Raw genomic sequence first — 18,762 nt, forward strand, 5'->3', positions numbered from 1 at the left:
ATCCTTATCTGGTGGAACCCTGAGCGCAAATCGAGCTTGGAAAAAAACCTAGACCCATGCAATTCTTCCATTAATTCTTCAATGACCGGAATAGGAAATTTATCCTTAATGGTTGCTGAGTTAAGGGTAAGATTGTCCATGGTAACTTCACCATAAATAACGTACTACTTGTTGAAAACCTATTTTATAACTACTTCTATCAGACGTTTTGTCTGAGCAAGCGCGAGCAGACGTCTAACTTATATAATTCATGTATATTCTATTAATGATGCATAGGCTAGATTAGAATCGTGGTTGTGAAACGATGTTAGACATAATATTCATGAGCAATAAATTCTTCGCCTTTATAGTAATTACACATGTATATTTTCTTCTCATCATAAAATAACTATTATGGAAATAGTCTATTTTAAAAGAGCTTGAATAGTAGTACTATTTTATTAAAATTTAAATCTAACATAAATTTAAAGCTACAAGAGAGCAGGTACATTTGTTACTCTAAATACAACCATCTATGCTATATTAATTTTTTTAAGAAAAAAATCTTCAAAAAAGACCATACATCAGTTAATCTAAACATTAATTTCAAAATAGAAAATTTTAAAATTTTGACTTTCCTAGTTTAAATTTAGCATACCAAATACAAATTTTATAAAAATTTAGCATACCAAATATAAATTTTATAATTTTTTAAGTATATAAGTAGGTGGGGTCAATAAAGTTGGATAAATACTTTTTGTTTTTTTTTATATTTTTGATTTTTTTTATTATTAACTAAATTTGTGATGATTAACTTATATATATTTAATCGTTTGAATTTTTTAAATAACTTATTTTATTTTTTTTAAAAATAATGATTGATGATAATTTTAATATTTTAATATTTTTAATAAAAAAATTAAAAATATTAATATATAATGATAGAAAATTAATAATTTAAAAAGTATTTAATTTAATAAATAAAAGAAAAATAAAATAACATAAATTGAATTAAATAACTCAAAATAGTTTAAAATTGTGTAGTTTTTTTCTAACAAATATTAATAATAATACATTTTTCAAACTACTCCCCTAATTAATATATATATATATATATATAACATTTTCAAAATCCTTTATTTTAACGTTTTATTTAAAATTTTAAAATTCAAAATATATTTTTTATATTAACCTTTAAAAAAATATATATTATTTTATATTCCATCATCGTCTCTAATATGATTCCGTCCGTCCCTTAACCCTAATAACTACTACCGTCGTCACTCACCGATAAACCGATTTCGTTAAACTGTCTAGATATATACAGAGAAGAGATCTTAATAAATAATACTAGCTCTGTAATGGCGTCCAAGGTCGGCTTGGCCGGCGGCATACCTGAGCGTCGAGTTCGGCCTATATGGGACTCTATCGATTCTCGCCAATTCAAGAATGCTTTGAAGCTATCTGCTTCTCTACTATCCAAATATCCAAATTCCCCCTACGCCATTGTGAGTATATATATATATATGTTAAGGTTCATTGTGTTTATCTTTCACCTCAAATTGACCTGCTTTATGGTCAAACAATAATAAGATTGGAATAGTGTGCTTATAAATACTACTACTAAGCTATTAGGTGGTTTTCAATTCTGTGAAGGATGTTGGCAAAGTTCTTTAGTTTTCAACACTCATTTTTCCGATTGTTGGATTGCTGGTTTACTTAACACGAATTTAAATATGAGTATATCATTGCAGGCTCTTAAGGCTCTTGTTTTGGAGAGGATGGGCAAAAATGAGGAAGCGTTATCAGTATGCCTAAATGCGAAGAAACTGTTACATGCAACCGACTCTGTATTAATTGATGATCTGACTCTCAACACATTGCAGATTGTATTTCAACGGCTTGATCATTGTCTGTACATGTACTTGTGAAAAATGCATTATTTATATTTTTCATATGTGTAATGAAGATTGATCCAGTTGTGATGATTTTAAATTATGTCAGTGGACTTGGCTACGGGCTGTTATGAGCATGCTTGTACGAAGTACCCAAATAATCCGGAATTGATGATGGGACTTTTCAACTGTTATGTCCGGGAATACTCTTTCGTGAAACAACAACAGGTTAATATTGTGAGATCGTGATAGTTTTATAGTGCTCGAGGGTCCTCTTTTGCAATATGTTTTATGGTTAAAGTTGTTTAGACTAACAATGTCAGGGAATGTGCTTTGTGGCAGATTGCTATTAAAATGTACAAGATTGGGGGTGAAGAAATGTTCTTGCTATGGGCAGTTTGCAGCATTCAGTTACAGGTGCAAAGTCTTGCTTTCTTTCATGTTCAGTTCTTCTTCCTTAATGTGGTCTGCTGTTTTATTTCCCCTTGGTGCTTGACCTAGAGCAGATACTTGGTGAATATAATGAGCGGTCATAGGCAGAATAATGATTATTAGCCTGTCAATAAGGACTCATTCTTTTGGGTATTAGTTATCATTCTATATTGTATTTTGGCTAATGAGAACATGATAAAATGAGTTGGTCAACGATCTTCGGATGGAAAATGGGAAGATAAGCAAAGTTATTGTTAGCTTTGTCAATGATTGTTTAGTAGGTTTGAGAGTATTGGTTAAATGTTAAGTTCTCTAAATTTCCACTTAATTAGTTGATGATAAATTTCCACTTAATTAGTTGATGATAAATTTTTAGAAGGGATGTTTTTGAAAACCCAAACTATTACTCAATCCTAATTCAGAAGACACCAAAGCATAACTCTTAATAGAATCGAGTAGATGTTGTCATATCTATGGCTCGATGACAACTTTTTTCTGGAAGCTTATATTGTTTTTATTCTATGCGAATCTTTGTAGGTCTTATGTGGCAAGGGGGAAGATAAATTGTTGCTTTTGGCTGAAGGCTTACTTAAAAAGCATATTAATTCTCATAGTTTACATGAGCCAGAAGGTAAAATTTACTTTTGATGGCATTAAGTTGAGACAATGCATGTATCTCATGATGATCTCCCAATTGCATAACTGAGTTCTCTTGTAGCTCTGATTGTATACATCTCTCTCTTGGAGCAACAATCTAAATTCAAGGATGCTTTGGAAGTTCTTTCTGGGAACTTAGGATCACTTATTATGATTGAAGTTGATAGGTTGCGTGTAAAGGTATTTTCTGTAGCTTTTTCATTTAGATATATATCTTTGAAAATTTCCTCTGTGATTGCTCGACTTGGTCAGACTTTCGCATGCTATTTTTCTTTCTTCACCTGTTTATCAATTCTTCTTAATAGCTTATACTTGTTCTTTGTTTACAAAGAAATTACCATGTAGGAAGCATATTTTTTATGTCATAGATGTAAACTGTGTACTACTATGTCGTTTGGACCATATGCTGTAATCATACTCCCTGGCCATTTATTGATGGGTTTAAATTTCCTATTCGCTCCAGGGTTACCATTTTTATTTTCCATTTAGAGGATCATCATCTATTTGCTTTTCTTACACTTCTTTATCCTTTTATTTCAAGTGCACAGGGTAGGCTTCTTGCTCGAGCTGGGGATTATGCTGCCGCAGCGGATGTATTTCAGAAGGTCCTTGAGTTATGGTATGTCTATGGAAAAATGGAAGTAGTGAAATACATTCCACTTTATCTCTCTTGAGTATCTGAACAAAGCAAGGTGACCTTCGGAACGCACTGTCACGTAAGAGTAGCCTTGTTCGACTCTTGCTAAAAATCGTGCTCTTTTCTCTATTTTAACATATTGTGCATTACACGTAGTTGCTTTATTAATTTTCTCCAGTCAAATAGCTCTCATGTCACTAAGACTCGGTTTAATGTGTTAGGGATGTTGATTGTTTCATTCCCAAAGGGGAGATTGGGAGGTTATGTTTTCAAATCTTACCTAACTAAAATAGTCCATTTATGTACCTTGGGTTGTTGTGGTATGTATAAGTGTTTCTCTAAATGTGTTCTTAACATTATTTTTATGATTCTCCATTTGGCAGCCCTGATGACTGGGAGTGTTTCCTGCATTACCTAGGATGTTTGCTGGAGGATGGAAGTTGCTGGCCCAATACCCTTGACAGTGATTTGAGTTATCCCAGAAAGTATTTGGATAGCAACTTTTCACATTTGACGGAAGAAATAGTATGCACTGGATCTTGCTTCATTTATTTTATTAAGTGATATTGGTACAATCTGCATATATTCATCTAACATTGATCTGTGATCTTCTAATTGTCTAGTTTGATTCACGTATATCAAATGCATCAGTCTTTGTGCAAAAGTTACTTGAAGAATCAAAAGAAGGTTATATAAGAGGTCCCCACTTGGCACTTATTGAGATTGAAAGGAGGAAGGCATTGTTTGGAAAAGGAAATGATGACAAATTAATTGAGGCTGTAATGAGATATTTCTCCAGGTGCATTTTTTCAATATATTTTCTTACTAATTAAGTCATCTGATTTTATATTTTCATTTTTTCCCTGTCCTTTCTGCTAAAAATCTTGATTAACTTGCATTTTTTCAGTTTATTCATGCAACTTTTGATCATCTTATTACATTTGATATATGTCATGACCATATGCTATAATAAACTTGTAGCAATTAGATGATTTTTGTCGGGGATACCTTGAATTCCTTTGAAATTGGCAGCCGGATTTAGTTCAAGTAATTTGTTTGGCTAAAAAGTGACTGTTATCTGTGTATTGTGTACTCAGTTTTCAATCTTTTATCCATGTTTATCATCTTTATGCTGTTTACTTAGTAACTGATTCATTACCAAAATAAGTCCTCACACCATGTTTAACTGTTCCAAATCATATTTTTTGCAAAAAAAAGGTTTGGACACTTGGCCAGCTTTACTTCTGATGTGGAGCCATTTGTCCAAATCTTGTCCCCTGGCAAGAAGGCAGAATTCACAAAGAAGTTGACAGAGAATATGGAGCCTACAATTGCTACAGCAAAAGAGTTGCTTGGGAAATCAATCACAGTTTTCAAGATACAAGAACTTGTTGGCACTTACTTTAATCTCCCAACAGATGGTTTGTCTCGTCATCTAAATCTGCTTTAATTTTTTATTAGCAGATTGAGCAATTGTTTTAATGTTATATTGCGAGGATTGCGATTTTTTTTTTACATTTTGTTATCACCTACATCTCTTTTCTTTGTATGTTTGTGTCTTTGAAATTTTTATGCAATCATATATTAGAGCAATTGTCTATGCAATTTTACCTATACTTTTGTTTTTTTCTCCTTCTAAGTAGGCATATAAGTTGTATGTAGTAGTTAAACATTTTATATATTGGTTATTCCCAAATTTGATTTCAAATCCAACAACGCTTTTTTCGGGGGTTATTTCTAATTCTTTGAAATATTGTGCAAGCATATATTTGAGCAATTGTTATTCTAAGTAAATTTACCTATCTTTTTTTTTTTTCACTTGTCTAAGTAGCATAGAAGTTTTATGTAGTAGTTAAACATACTATATATTGGTTGTTTCCAAAATTGATGACAAATCCTTTATCTCGAAACATCTGTCTTTATTTCTACGATTACTTGTCCAATATAATGACAGCTTTAGTTGACCGAAAAACTTGTTACTGTTTCAATAATGAATTGGCTTGTGCAAATTTACATAATCCGACCATTGCCATCAGACACTCATTTGGAATCTCACAAGATCTGCAAAAGTCCTTTAGGGAGTTCACTTTGTTAATATTGACTCTAGCTATCTGGTTCAGATCTTGTGCGTCTTGCTTCACAAATGGTGGATTTGTACTATAAGAACCTTCCGCTTTCCAAGGACTTGGATCCACAAGACAACGTGCTTGGTGAAGAGCTGCTATCTTTGGTCTCTAATATTTTGGTTCAGGTATGCAATGAGGATGGGTATTATATTCTTGGCTTTTGTTTGATGTATCCATATCTTCCTTTTCTTTTTGTGTTTTGGCTGCCAAAGAGGTCTTATTTAATTAAATGAAGAGAAGTGTGCCACTATGTCATGTCCCAATTGCCAATTCTTTGTTCATTATTCAAATCTGTTTTCGTAACAAGAGGGATTGGGTGACCCGTGAAATTATTGGCTTGTAATATAATAATTGCAGTCATTTCAGCTTTGTAAGAAAGTTTGACATAATACGTGTATTCTCCTTTTCATTTTTATGTATTTACATGATATATTCCTTTACAATTCTTTTGGATTTTTCTGTTATTTTTTTCACAAAACAACAGAAAAAGAGGTTTTTAATGGGAAAACTTGTATTAAGATTAAGATATAAGTACATAGATTTTTGTAAACTGTAACTATACTTCTTGCATGTGGGCATGGGAGGTTTTCAACTGTGCTTTCTAGGATCTATCTGCAATAAATATTAATCTAATGCTCCACATGGAGTATGTTGATGATTAGATATTTTCTTTGTGTATAGTTGTTTTGGCGCACAAAGCAACTTGGCTATCTGGTGGAGGCAATTATGATATTAGAGTTTGGTTTAACTGTTCGCAGGTCAGATTGTATTTTACGATTTACTCTATTTCTAGTAGGATTTTTGGTAATTGTGAACTTATCACGCATGTAAATTTTGTTTCATTTATGGAATTTAATGTCAAGAGGAATGTCTATGTCTTCTGTCTGTCTTTACTTTCTTCAACCTTATTCCACTGTTCACCACTGACCAGACTTTGTTACATAAGCTTGCACATAGCACCCTTGGCTAATTGCCTGATTCGATGATTTTCTATCCATGAAAGGATTTTTAAGTGCATAGTATAATGAGAGTTTTTTTTGGTGCAAGAGAAACATGTTTTTCTTGGTTTGTTGGTTTTCATAGTAAGTTTTTTATTTATATTTCCTTGATATCATCACTGTGGTTGATATTCCACATAATGTTCCTTAATGTCTTTACGGTTATATGATTGTTGAGATGTTACTGCATATTTTTAGTAACCCTTGTTCATGAGATTTAACTGCATTGAGAGTCTGTATAGTCAGATAGCCTCGGCTGATTCGTTGACTTTTGTCAGACTATTGTACTTTTTTGTTAGAATTTTGTACTTAGTATCTTCTTGATTCCCCACTAGTTTGGCAAGAATGTTTTATCAGAGTTGGTGGAACTGTTTGAGATGGTCAATGTCATATGTTTGTTTTTCGGTTGTAGGCGGATGATTGGTCCTCATGCATTAGGTCAACTTTTTTCTTTCATTCTAGCTCCATTATTTTGAGTTATTAGTAGTCTCTAAAGAGAAATGCTATGATCACTTGCAGGTATGTAGGGCAATACAAAATTATGTTGTTGCATCTTTATTCTCACTGGGGTGCCTTACCATTAGCTTATCAATGGTATGCAAGATCTATTCCTTGTGGCTCATTAAATAATGCTCAAATGTTTTCAGCTTTCCTTAGTGATAAGTGTTGGACCTGTGGTGATTTTGAGGTTTTACAATCTTGGTTTGATGTATTTAAGAGCTTAATGCTATATCAGATTTCAAATACATAAACTAGTGGTCCACGCCCCAAACAGAAGAAAGAATGATTAGAGAATGGGAAGTCTATAATCCAAGTCTGCACATACTGTGTAGACATATAACATATGCTATCCTTTTTGGCATTTGCAGGTACAAGTCTTTGGACGTGAAGAATATCTTGCTAGAAACAGTTTCTCACCACATTTTGCCGCAGATGTTGTTTTCTCCTCTCTGGATAGATCTAAACGATCTTTTGAGCAATTATCTGAAATTCATGGATGACCATTTCAGAGAATCTGCAGACCTTACATTTCTTGCATATCGCCATCGGAATTATTCCAAAGTATGTAAGATCATTTTAGTTATTTCTTTCGTTACTTTTATGTAGTTGATATAAAAAAAAATTCTTATGTTAGGGATTGCAAATAATAGTTAGGGTTAATGTCATATATGTAAATAAATGTTGATGGTGAAGGTGTATATATAGTTTAGAGAAGGCAATTAGAGGCTCACCTGGTAAGTACATAGCTAGTATAATTGAAGAGTGCAGTACATAAAGGAGAGATAAACTACCTAAAAACTACAATTAGCCGTACTAACTGTACTACAGGAATATCGAATAACAGAATTGCGTTTCTTGATTCTTATCTCTCTGCATTCTCACCAATGTTGGCTTCTGCGAATTCTCAATTCTCACTTCCTTCAGCTGGTTATCCTTCCCTCTCAATCAGTAATTCTCAACTCTGCTTCGTAATGTACTACTAGTAAGTGAATTGAAGAATAATCTCATTCTCCTCATCATACAACTTTTGGCTATTTTACACTTGAGATTTGTACATGCTAAGTTCACTTGACTAGTAGTATGAAGATAACACAATCAAAATATTTGCATTGTGATTATTTGCACAATTTTCCCATTAAGATAGCTTCTCTAATTAACGAGATTAAAAAATAATCGATCTGATACAAGTCATAATTTATATGGGATTCCTCAAAATTTTAATAGGAAGGAGACCACATGAAATCAGAATATTACAGATGAATTTAGAAAAAGATTTGACACATCCTGAAAAACCTTGCTTTAAATTCCATAAATGTGAAAAGTACTTTTTATTCATTTGCATGTCAGGAAAACAGGGATGTAAATGGAAAAAAAACTCTTTTATCATTTATTGGTGCAGTCCAAAAATGTTTGATCAATTGATTGTGTTATCTAAAGCTTGGATCTATGACGTAAACAACCATTCTCTTGTGGGCTAGTCTTTTACTAATCATATATACTTCCTACATAAGTAGTTTCTAGAATATGTTTTTTTACTCACGGTGAGTTAGCAAGTAATGTCTATTTCACATAACTAATACATCACAATTTAATACATCCAACAAATGCATTTCAGGTTATTGAATTCATTCAGTTCAAAGAAAAGCTGCAATGCTCCAGTCAGTATTTAGTTGCGAAGATTGAAGCCCCTATTCTTCAGCTAAAACAACATTCAGATAATTTTGAAGAAGAGGAGGTTTGTTGTTCAATTTTATTTTACCATGTTTTTCTTACCTACCCATGATTTTCTCTTGGATTATGAGATTCTAAAATTGTCATTCATTCATGTTTGTCCAATCCAGCATATACTGGAAAACATGAAATGTGGCAGTGAATTTATTGAACTTTCAAATAAGATGGGAAGCAAAACTTTGACCTTCAACGAGGATCTGCAGTCACGACCCTGGTGGACCCCAACATGCGACAAAAATTATCTTCTAGGTCTGATCTGTATATGAACTATCTCCTGCTATGACTATAAATATATATGGATTTTACAGTAATTTGTCATAAGTCATGTTTCCCCCTTTTTTTTTATAAATAAAATAAGAAATGTGAGAGATGCTTAAATGCACTAGAGACCATAGAAGATCAATACAACATGCCTCACTGGTTTCAACTTTGTGAACCCTTTTGAGTGATATTCCTTCCTCTTCACTGATTAATGGGACGTATATACTTTGATTGCAGAACCATATCAAGGAGTATCCTACTGCCCAAAGGAAAATTTGGTGAGGACATCTTTCCTTGGAATCAGTTCTAGTTTCTTTTCATAAAACAAATCTCTTAAAAGAGTTTTAGAGAAATATTAGTTCCATTTCTAATCAATGGTGTTTGACAGGATGCAAATAACCTGCAATGTTATCTTCTTTAACTTAATTAGTGATTGTTAGATAGTTGAGGAACAAAGCCTGACGTAGCTAACTAGTGAAATACTTTTTTTGTTGTTTCTCAATGGCAGGACCGACAGATTAGGCAAACACAAGTACACACGCAAAAATCCATTGAGAAGAGATCTCTACTTCCAAGGATGATTTATCTGTCTATTCGATGTGCATCATCATCATCATCATCATCTGTTAAAGAGAATGTAGAAGCAAATGGCTCCGTTCCTGATACTAGAATCCCATTAGAGTTGAAGGCTTTACTTGAGCGTTACACAGAGTTCTTAGGGTTTCCTTTTCAGGATGCTGTTGAACTTCTTGTTGAAATTTCAAGTGGCGAGAAGTCTTTGGAGGTATGAATTTACAATCCCGTTAATTATAATTATTCAATCTTTATAGTCACGCAGCTTTTAGTAGAACTAAGGTTTTCATGATTTTATTTTTGCAATTCGATGAAAAGGTGGATTATTTTGGGTTAAATGACTAAAAATATCCTTAAAAACTTCCATTATTATTTTGGCAGGCTATAAGGCCAGACCTGATTGACTGGGTTAACTTTGCTGTATTCTTGAATGCCTGGAATTTAAGTGCAAATGAGCTGAAGCAAAATATTTGGAACATGGTTAAGTCTCTGATAGAGAGGTATATCCTTGAGGAAATCGAATCGATAGGATCTGTGGTTTCATCTCCCGGATCTAATCTTCCTACTGTTATACAGTTGGTTAGTGAATCATTCTCTTGGCATAGTCTAATAATACAGGCCTATGTCCGCTCTTCTCTAATTCCATCTGGAAAAAAGAAGAAGAAAGGGCCGCCGCCGCCTTCAGAACAACAATTAGTGACTAGCCCTAATTGTTCTGAGGGAATTAGAGATTCAATTGAGTCATTGTCCAGGTTGATTGAAAAGGTTAGCCAATGGCTGAAGGAAAATATTAGTAACCTTGACGAGAAAAGCTTGGAAGTAGTACTTTCTTCTATTCAGACAAAGGATCAGAGCGGAGGAGGACCTGGGAAGGTTTTGGAAGTTCTAGAAACTTCCATATCGTTGATGAGTGAAGTAGAACTCGGCGTTCAAATTTCTCAGGCAGTTAAGTCGTGGAGTCGTGTTGAGGTTGCAAGAAGAATGGTGAAGGGTCACCATACGGTTCTATTGGAGTTTCTTCGGATCTGTGAATCAAAAGTTAAATCACTGCGAGCATTGAAATCGCACCTATAATAAATGAAGAAGAAGAGCATGTTTCTTTGGAGGAGCTTGATCCTAAGATTTGTACTATTTGAGATGAGTCCGTTCTTTTGTTTTCAATGCTTATTCATTATCTATATCACAAACATTGATATTTTTTTGGCCCCATCCATGTCTGTTTTGAAAATTTTGCCACTTTATTTTTTTCCGTTGAAACACGGTAATGTATTGTCTTGTTGATTGTACGATAAATAATGTCCTTTTAAATATATTTGAGTGATTCTTCTATTTGAGAGTATTAAATGATGAATAGAGATTAAAATGGAACATATTTTATAGATGTAACAGTTTGAAATCTCACAAATTTCTATACATAAACCTTTTTTATATTATGTTGGTGGATTACCTAGAAACTAAATGCACTATAAGATACAATACACGTAAGCTCTTTCAATCACTCCCTCCCTGAGGTTGTTAACCGGTTAGTAAGGCTTTGCTAGATATACGTGGCCACAATCATTCAAAAAAATTTAGTCATATTTTATATTTCGTTATATATTAATAACAACCCATGTCAAAGACTTAAAATATTAAATGTCTCGATATTTGTGCTAGTTTTCTCACGACGAAATAACCGATTTTTAACCCTTTTTTATCCTAGTGGTAAAAGAAGTTTATATCCACACGTCCTTGAAGTCTTGGGTTCAAATCTGTCAGGCGACACGTTCCACTCGCCTGGTTAGGTGTGTTTATTGGTTAAGCATGATTATGTTTCATTTGTATATTTGGTGGAATCTGGCATATCTTAACTAAACCTTTCGCATGGGCATGGACTCGACGTGTACTTATATGGTCTGGAGAGGTTATAGTTTAGGTGTTTTATCTGTTTGTCCGCTTCGCAAGCCCAGAAGAAAAAACCGCTGTTAAATAGATTATTTGAACAAATATATATATATTTAAGTGGAGTGACGTTATGTAGTTGATCATTAGTTTGAGCTATGGAGATAAGTTGTAAACTTGATAACAAAAAAATTGAGCACAAATAAAGTAATAACTAAACTCAACAAATAAAATGAATTTTAAATTGGAGATGTATCTCATTACGTGTCCTATTTTGTAGGTTCCCAATCATATTGGGCTCTGGTTGGCTAACCAATAGTTGTAAAGAGAGCATCATCATCATCATCATCCCCTATACACTATTCATTTCAAACAAGTCAATATTCAATCAACAACCTGCATGGTTCAAAATTAGGTTATTTTGACCAACTTATTCTCAACTAACCTTTTAATCATTTGGGGGGTAAAAATTACACCCAAAACAAACAAGACTTAGTTTGATCATTCAAATCATATCATTATTCAAATAATCCAAAGATCAAACAAGGCCCTTTTATAAATTAAATAATTTCTTTTAGACACACATATCATATTAAATGAAAATCCTTGAATAACTCTATTAGTTAGGGTTTACTTTCAGCTTGAGTAAATAATAGCAAACAGTGAAACAAACCACTACTAGTACCTATAGAAACATTCAACATATAATAACACATTTTCATATGGTTGATTCTCCAATAAAATCAATTTATAAAACCATTAACAAGTACCTAGTGGGCTGGTGCACCAAATCCTACCTTTAGTTGGACTTTAATATTTATTTTTAACATAAAAAATAAACTCACTATTCATTCTCACTGCACTATAAATATGGTCCATCAAACAGGCTTGCAGCAAACCTAAGAGCAGACAAAAATGGAGGCTTACTACAAGAGCTTATTTGGCTTAAGCCTTCTAATAATAATCCTATTTGCTTCATTTGCAACTGCTGAGATTCATTACCATACTTTTGTGGTATGCATTGCATTGCCTTTTCATTATCTTTTACTCATTTTTCCTGGGCATTGCCCATCCAAATGTAATAAGAATATAATCTTCTTTATTGAATGAACAGGTTAAAGAAACTAACATCAAGACACTGTGTCAATCCCATACTCGACTTACAGTGAATGGACAGTACCCGGGACCAACACTGCAAGTCACAAATGGAGACACATTAGTCGTCAAAGTCCAAAACAGTGGCAGCTCCAATATCACCATCCATTGGTAAGAAAATACAATGACCAATTTTCTTCAAGAATCAATACTTCTGCATACTTAGCAATAACCAATAAATGATGTTTAGCCTGCATGCATGGAAAATAGTAGAATTAGTTGCTTCACGCAAACCATGCATTTACGATTTTCTACACGTAATTCACCTACAATTTATTATTCTATTTTTTTCTCAGGCATGGAATTCGGCAGATGCGAACGCCATGGGCAGATGGGCCTGAATATGTTACTCAGTGCCCAATCATGCCAGGAAATACATACACTTACAAGTTTAACATTGAAAATCAGGAGGGAACACTGTGGTGGCATGCTCACAGCAGATGGCTCCGAGTCACTGTTTATGGAGCTCTAATCATCTACCCTAAAGCGGGTTCTTCTTACCCATTTCCAAAGCCCAATGTAGAGTTTCCTGTTATTCTAGGTAATTCTCAATAAGTATAAGTGTATAACTATAAGGTCATATCTCATCATCAATCAAATCATCAACTAAAATTCATTTAACCTAAATAATCCACCTTTTCATCAAACAATGTGTTTTCCCAAAGGAAATTGGATTATTTCCAAAAATAAACTACATCAAATGAACTGTATCATTCAAGATCTTTAGATAGAGTATTAGTAACAATTTATGAAAGTTTGGTGATGAAACAGGTGAATGGTGGAACAGGGATCCTATAAGTGTGTTGAATCAAGCACTTTTCTCAGGGGCAGCACCTAATGTGTCTGATGCATACACCATTAACGGTCAACCCGGTGACTTGTACCCATGCTCCAGTCAAGGTTTGCAATTTGTCAATAAACATATCATTAGCTAATACATACCAGGAAAACTTAAAAAAGAAAATCAGTTAAGAGGACAGAAAATATCACTAATAATAGGCTTAACAGCTAAGAAGGACAGATAATTAAAGTGGACAAAGGGCATTCTGTATAATAATACCTTTATCTTCATCCATCCAATAGATTGTATAGCAACAAATTGCTGAAAATGATGCAGGCACTGAGAGATTTCCAGTGAACTCTGGCGAGAAAATTATGCTGAGAGTCATCAATGCTGCACTCAATCAACAGCTCTTCTTTTCTGTAGCTAACCACATGCTGACAGTTGTTGAAGCTGATGCCTCCTATACAAAGCCCTTCACGACTAACATCATAATGCTGGGTCCAGGCCAGACAACCAACGTTCTTCTAACTGCTAATCAGGCCCCAGGCCAATACTACATGGCAGCCAGAGCATATGCAACTGCACAAAATGCACCATTTGACAACACCACCACCACTGCTATCCTTGAATACAAATCATCTGGAAAAGGGACTGCATCAAATTCAAGGCCACTCCTGCCCCGCCTCCCAGCCTATAATGACACAGCCACTGTGACTGCATTCCAGGCACAATTCAGAAGTCCATCCACAGCTAAGGTCCCACAAGAAATAGATGAAGACCTATTCTTCACAGTTGGGTTCGGTTTTGTCAACTGTAATCCTGGTCCCAGGTGCCAAGGCCCAAACAACACGCGATTTGCAGCCAGCATGAACAACGTGTCCTTTGTCTTACCAAATACAATTTCACTGTTACAGGCATACTATCAGAACATTCAAGGAGTATACACAACAGATTTTCCTCCAGTTCCACTCACCCAATTCAATTACACAGGTAATGTGAGTCGGGCCTTGTGGCAGCCTATTTTCGGAACTAAACTCCATAAGATGAAGTTTGGTTCCAGTGTGCAAATTGTTCTGCAAGACACATCCATCTTCTCAACTGAGGATCATCCCATACATCTTCATGGTTACGATTTCTATGTTGTTGGGCAAGGTTTTGGAAACTTCAATCCACAAAGGGATGCAACGAAGTTTAACCTTGATGATCCACCTCTTAGGAACACAATCGACGTTCCCGTTGGTGGGTGGGCAGTGATCCGATTCGTAGCAGATAACCCAGGTAGCAAAATGCCTATATCTATATATCATAGAGCTTGAGTATTCTCTTTAATCGATTCTAAGAATTTTGACTTGTCAAAACAGGGGTGTGGTTGATGCACTGTCATATAGACACTCATCTTCCTTGGGGCTTGGCCATGGCATTCATTGTAGAAAATGGAGTCGGCAAGCTACAGACTGTTGAGCCTCCTCCAACAGATCTGCCTCGTTGCTAATAAGATCTCTGAGTCAAGATTCAGCCTGTTCCAAGTTTATATTTAAATTTATATTCTGTCAAGTATGTTGATATTTGTTCTTAGTGTTCTCGTTTTGGTGATTATCCTTAAGAAATCACATAGCATATTACGTAGCCAACTATGCAATTCTTGTTACTGTTATTCTCGAATGTGTGTATGGTTCCACTAGTTATAATTATGATACATCAGATGTTTGTTTCAATTGTTCGGTCTTCGATTTCTTAGCAAATATGAAGTTGTAAAAGCAATACCAATAGCAGCAGTAGACAAGCCTAAGCACAACTAAGGACTTAACTTTAGCCTAGTTATGGCTTTTGAAGAGACGAGAACGAGATGCCTAACAGATACTTTTGATTCAACAGTATATATTAGAATGTTCTACTGTTTGATCAAGGGGTATTTGGATTTAATTCAAATATTCCCTTATCTAATCATTAATCAAATCATCAACTAAAACACCTTTCTTTTAATTTTTTACAACATTTCAAATATTAAATATACAGGATATTTTAGTCATTTTCATCAAACAGGCTCTAATTGTTCTTGTGAGTCAAATCATTACTCCATGATTTCAAACTATTCCCGAGTGAACCTAGCAAAACTAAATCTTTCCCATGAAGGACTTTAATACTATATGATCTCAGCACATCTCTATAATAGTCCAGCTATATTTGATTCAAAGTATGTCATAGGAAATATTTACATAAACAATTGCAGTGACAGTAGCAAAATCTGGTAGAAGGTTACCAAAAAATGAAGGAAGCATGATTGATTATTTGATTTTGTCATTACAAGATGATGAAAGACTGAATCAGGTCAAACAAGAAAAGAAAGCAACTCCTGTTGACTCTTACATAATGTAATTTACCTAGTAAGTATTACCACTAAGCAACAAATTTCTGGCAGCGAGTATCATTATGGATATTCTGGCACCGAATTGAGCAGAAGCGCACCGCACATCTTACACAAGTATAGTTTGCAGAGAACCCACATACAGTGCAAAAATGGCGACGAGAGGTGGAGTTAGGTGGTCCTACTGCTGCTCTCAAATAGGATGGAACATTGGGAGGTAAAGCTTCAAGGTTTGCCTGTTTCCAGATGTAGAAGAAGATTAGAACTCCTGAATCACATTGGAGATAATATAAACAATATATATTCTTTGTCTTTCTTGTTTTACTACCTCGTGCAGAAGTTCCAGGAACGATCTAGGGGCCTTCTTAGCATTCTCGAGTGCTTTTGCTTGACGTGTTTTACGTTTTGTTCCTTTTGAATGCTTTGCGTATGCTACAAACAAAATTTCCAGTTATGAAATACCAAACAGCTACTAGCATCATCTCTAATTCAATGCATGTTTAAGAACACAACAATGAAGATATAGGATGTTTCAAAATATACACTAAATAACTAGAGTGGCATTGTCTGGTATAAATCGTCCGGTTAATATTAATAAGATGTTCTTTACTAGTGTTAGCCAGGAAGTACGAATAGAGTGCCGTCAACAATTTCAAAGACAATCTTAACATAAAAATAAATGACTAATCTAAATAACCTAGAACTAACATTGTTCATCGTCATCAAGAGAAGCCTCGTCATCATCGACAACTTCGACAACTTCTCTTCCTGCGTTGTCGCTCTCTAGTGCTTCAAGACGAGCCAGGGCCGCCTAGAAAAGTATGAGAATGGGGTTAAGCATGATCAATATGTGAAAATTAAAGTATGCGATAGAAAAAAGAGAGGAATTAAAGGAACCTGCGTTCGATTATCACTGTTTGTAAGCGCTGCGACCATTTTGGTGGCGACCTTACGAGTTCGGGTCGATGAACGGCGTATCGAATTAGAGATATCGTCATCCATTTCCAACGTGAAGATTCAGAAAAGGATGATGAGGTATTTCAGTAATCAATCGATCGATAATTAGCGGCGTAGGCGACTAAGAATGCCTGCAACGAGAAACAAAAAAAAAAAAAACTAGACCGCACGGCTTGGCTTCGTTCGACGCTGGCTCCGGCGGGATTCTGCGGGAGAAATACTTGGACTGAAGTCAGGAAAGAAAATTAATAAATTGCCATTCCAACTCAAATTTGGCAAATAAAAATACTTTTTTTTTTAAACGAAGTCAAAATTAAAATCATTATTATTAAATTTAAATTATCTTAACTTAATCAAAAAGCACCAGTGGTCTAGTGGTAGAATAGTACCCTGCCACGGTACAGACCCGGGTTCAATTCCCGGCTGGTGCAGTAGTTATTTTTTCATGATTTTTTTTGTAAAAAAAAAAAAGTATAATCCCGGACATATGATACATACCATTAAAAATTTGTAGTATTTTTCTAGTTAGTTAGATTTATATTTTAGATGAGGTTAATGTTTACTTTTGGTATGGTAAGTGTGAATCTTGATAGAAAATAGTCTTAAATCTTAATAATGGATGTTTTTGTACTGCAACATAAATGAAGTGATATATATTTCAAATAAAAGCTATTATAATAATGTAATGTTGTTACTAGTACTACTACTTCCATCGCTAGTAGTAGTAGTTTTGTTGGTCCTTTTCCGTTTCTTCTTCTGATAATGAATTCCCCTTGCTTTAGCTTGAGACTCTCTAACCTCTCTCAGATAGATTCTCACAGCTCTAGTCCCAAAAGGGTTTGACTCCGGTTCACCACCATCGTTCTCCTCGTAAGCCGCGCGAAGCCGGCCCACCAGCGCGTCCAAACTGCCCCACGCCTGTTTTAGCTGACACCCACATGGAGCCGGCGGGTTTTGGTCCCCGAAAAATGGGCAGCTCTGGATGTGGACTCTAGTCTTCCCGAATTGGTCAAGGTATTTCATGAACTCGATCACATGCGCGCCGCTGCATCGAGCTAGGTTCAACGGTACTGGCTTGTGGTTCTTAAGGTATTGCAAGAAAGTGTTCCAGTCACGCCGCTTCTGCGACTCGTACCGACTCAGCGGCACCGCCGCCGATGAACCGGTTCTTCTTGATGGAGATGGACCAACCTGCAGATCCCCTACGGGCGGCCCGGACCCGGACGAGGGATCCATTGATGATTAGTTGGAAGAGTACGTAGTGAGTCGTTCTTCCCACTATATATATATTCTCTTTTTTTTTTTTCATTTGCAGTAACTGATTCATTGTCTATTTTTTACCTTTATTGAGAAAGGATGATAGAGAGAGACGATGGGACATAAAATGAATCTTAATACTTTCGGTATTTATTTATTGATTGATCTTGGGTTATCTGAAACACAAGTTGAGTCATTATTGGAATAAAATAATTAAAATATTCAATTAATTTTGATATTTAATTTAGATTATAAAATTGAATAAATACATGCTGAATAGGATATTGAGATGATGTTAGACTGTTTGAATAATACAAGCCTTAAATTAGTCTGTTGTACAATTATTTTTCTTGTAATTAAATTTGAATATTAATTAGGCTGCTTTAATTTATATATAATATTAGCACTAATAAGTACGAGCCCTGATTATTATTACTAAAAATTAGTAAAATATATGGAGAGTTGATGAATGAGTGTGGGATCCATCACTTATTGAATTCATTTTTCAGTAATTAATGAAATGGTGATCGATCTCCATCTAAAAATCATATCAATCCAATCATCAATTAAAAA

The 18,762-nt window shown here is 34.6% G+C and overlaps 4 protein-coding genes and 1 non-coding gene across 7 annotated transcripts; 3 read left to right on the forward strand and 2 right to left on the reverse strand.

Moving 5' to 3' along the window:
- The first annotated feature begins 1,245 nt into the window (after window positions 1-1,245).
- LOC124915078 (N-terminal acetyltransferase B complex auxiliary subunit NAA25-like) lies at window positions 1,246-11,119 on the forward strand. 2 transcript variants are annotated; one of them, XM_047455728.1, is made up of 19 exons: window positions 1,246-1,487; window positions 1,734-1,890; window positions 1,984-2,102; window positions 2,217-2,291; window positions 2,844-2,937; window positions 3,025-3,143; window positions 3,512-3,582; window positions 3,984-4,125; window positions 4,224-4,399; window positions 4,819-5,021; window positions 5,721-5,851; window positions 6,408-6,484; window positions 7,244-7,318; window positions 7,594-7,786; window positions 8,841-8,960; window positions 9,067-9,205; window positions 9,455-9,495; window positions 9,726-10,001; window positions 10,172-11,119. In XM_047455728.1, the coding sequence occupies exons 1-19, from the start codon at window positions 1,341-1,343 to the stop codon at window positions 10,862-10,864; spliced, it is 3,048 nt and encodes a 1,015-aa protein (XP_047311684.1). In that variant the 5' UTR covers window positions 1,246-1,340; the 3' UTR covers window positions 10,865-11,119. The 2 variants fall into 2 exon arrangements, with proteins under 2 accessions (XP_047311684.1, XP_047311685.1); XM_047455729.1 differs by lacking the exon at window positions 1,246-1,487 and having other exon boundaries at window positions 1,765-1,900.
- Window positions 11,120-13,122: 2,003 nt separating this feature from the next.
- Window positions 13,123-15,113, forward strand: LOC124915080 (laccase-3-like). The gene is made up of 4 exons (XM_047455732.1): window positions 13,123-13,367; window positions 13,598-13,726; window positions 13,944-14,888; window positions 14,972-15,113. The coding sequence occupies exons 1-4, from the start codon at window positions 13,139-13,141 to the stop codon at window positions 15,100-15,102; spliced, it is 1,434 nt and encodes a 477-aa protein (XP_047311688.1). The 5' UTR covers window positions 13,123-13,138; the 3' UTR covers window positions 15,103-15,113.
- On the reverse strand, window positions 13,486-17,165 carry LOC124915079 (SWR1 complex subunit 6). Of its 2 annotated transcripts, XM_047455731.1 has the most exons (5): window positions 16,873-17,165; window positions 16,684-16,786; window positions 16,304-16,407; window positions 15,992-16,211; window positions 13,486-15,127 (listed from the first exon to the last, which is right to left on the reverse strand). In XM_047455731.1, exons 1-4 carry the CDS (start codon window positions 16,975-16,977, stop codon window positions 16,008-16,010), a joined length of 516 nt encoding a protein of 171 aa, XP_047311687.1. In that variant the 5' UTR covers window positions 16,978-17,165; the 3' UTR covers window positions 13,486-15,127; window positions 15,992-16,007. The 2 variants fall into 2 exon arrangements, with proteins under 2 accessions (XP_047311687.1, XP_047311686.1); XM_047455730.1 differs by lacking the exon at window positions 13,486-15,127 and having other exon boundaries at window positions 15,878-16,211.
- A 127-nt stretch (window positions 17,166-17,292) lies between these two features.
- TRNAG-GCC lies at window positions 17,293-17,363 on the forward strand. Its single transcript has one exon. It is a non-coding gene; the product is annotated as a tRNA-Gly (tRNA).
- A 241-nt stretch (window positions 17,364-17,604) lies between these two features.
- Window positions 17,605-18,168, reverse strand: LOC124916280 (protein LIGHT-DEPENDENT SHORT HYPOCOTYLS 5-like). Its single transcript, XM_047457006.1, has one exon. It carries the CDS (start codon window positions 18,166-18,168, stop codon window positions 17,605-17,607), a length of 564 nt encoding a protein of 187 aa, XP_047312962.1.
- Between the last annotated feature and the right edge of the window lie 594 nt (window positions 18,169-18,762).

The sequence above is a fragment of the Impatiens glandulifera genome, chromosome 9 (assembly GCF_907164915.1).
Source record: "Impatiens glandulifera chromosome 9, dImpGla2.1, whole genome shotgun sequence".
Taxonomy (NCBI): domain Eukaryota; kingdom Viridiplantae; phylum Streptophyta; class Magnoliopsida; order Ericales; family Balsaminaceae; genus Impatiens; species Impatiens glandulifera.

What these genes read in the sequence shown, in the direction of transcription:
- LOC124915078 (XM_047455728.1), top strand. Translation starts at nt 1,341, where the DNA reads ATGGCGTCCAAGGTCGGCTTGGCCGGCGGCATACCTGAGCGTCGAGTT. An exon ending in TTTGCAGCATTCAGTTACAG is followed by an intron (nt 2,292 to 2,843) that starts GTGCAAAGTCTT and finishes GAATCTTTGTAG; the next exon opens with GTCTTATGTGGCAAGGGGGA. An exon ending in GCCATCGGAATTATTCCAAA is followed by an intron (nt 7,787 to 8,840) that starts GTATGTAAGATC and finishes AATGCATTTCAG; the next exon opens with GTTATTGAATTCATTCAGTT.
- LOC124915080 (XM_047455732.1), top strand. Translation starts at nt 13,139, where the DNA reads ATGCGAACGCCATGGGCAGATGGGCCTGAATATGTTACTCAGTGCCCA. An exon ending in AGAGTTTCCTGTTATTCTAG is followed by an intron (nt 13,368 to 13,597) that starts GTAATTCTCAAT and finishes GTGATGAAACAG; the next exon opens with GTGAATGGTGGAACAGGGAT. An exon ending in ATTCGTAGCAGATAACCCAG is followed by an intron (nt 14,889 to 14,971) that starts GTAGCAAAATGC and finishes TTGTCAAAACAG; the next exon opens with GGGTGTGGTTGATGCACTGT.
- LOC124915079 (XM_047455731.1), bottom strand. Translation starts at nt 16,977, where the DNA reads ATGGATGACGATATCTCTAATTCGATACGCCGTTCATCGACCCGAACT. An exon ending in ACAGTGATAATCGAACGCAG is followed by an intron (nt 16,787 to 16,872) that starts GTTCCTTTAATT and finishes ATACTTTTCTAG; the next exon opens with GCGGCCCTGGCTCGTCTTGA. An exon ending in TCCTGGAACTTCTGCACGAG is followed by an intron (nt 16,212 to 16,303) that starts GTAGTAAAACAA and finishes ATCTGGAAACAG; the next exon opens with GCAAACCTTGAAGCTTTACC.
- LOC124916280 (XM_047457006.1), bottom strand. Translation starts at nt 18,168, where the DNA reads ATGGATCCCTCGTCCGGGTCCGGGCCGCCCGTAGGGGATCTGCAGGTT.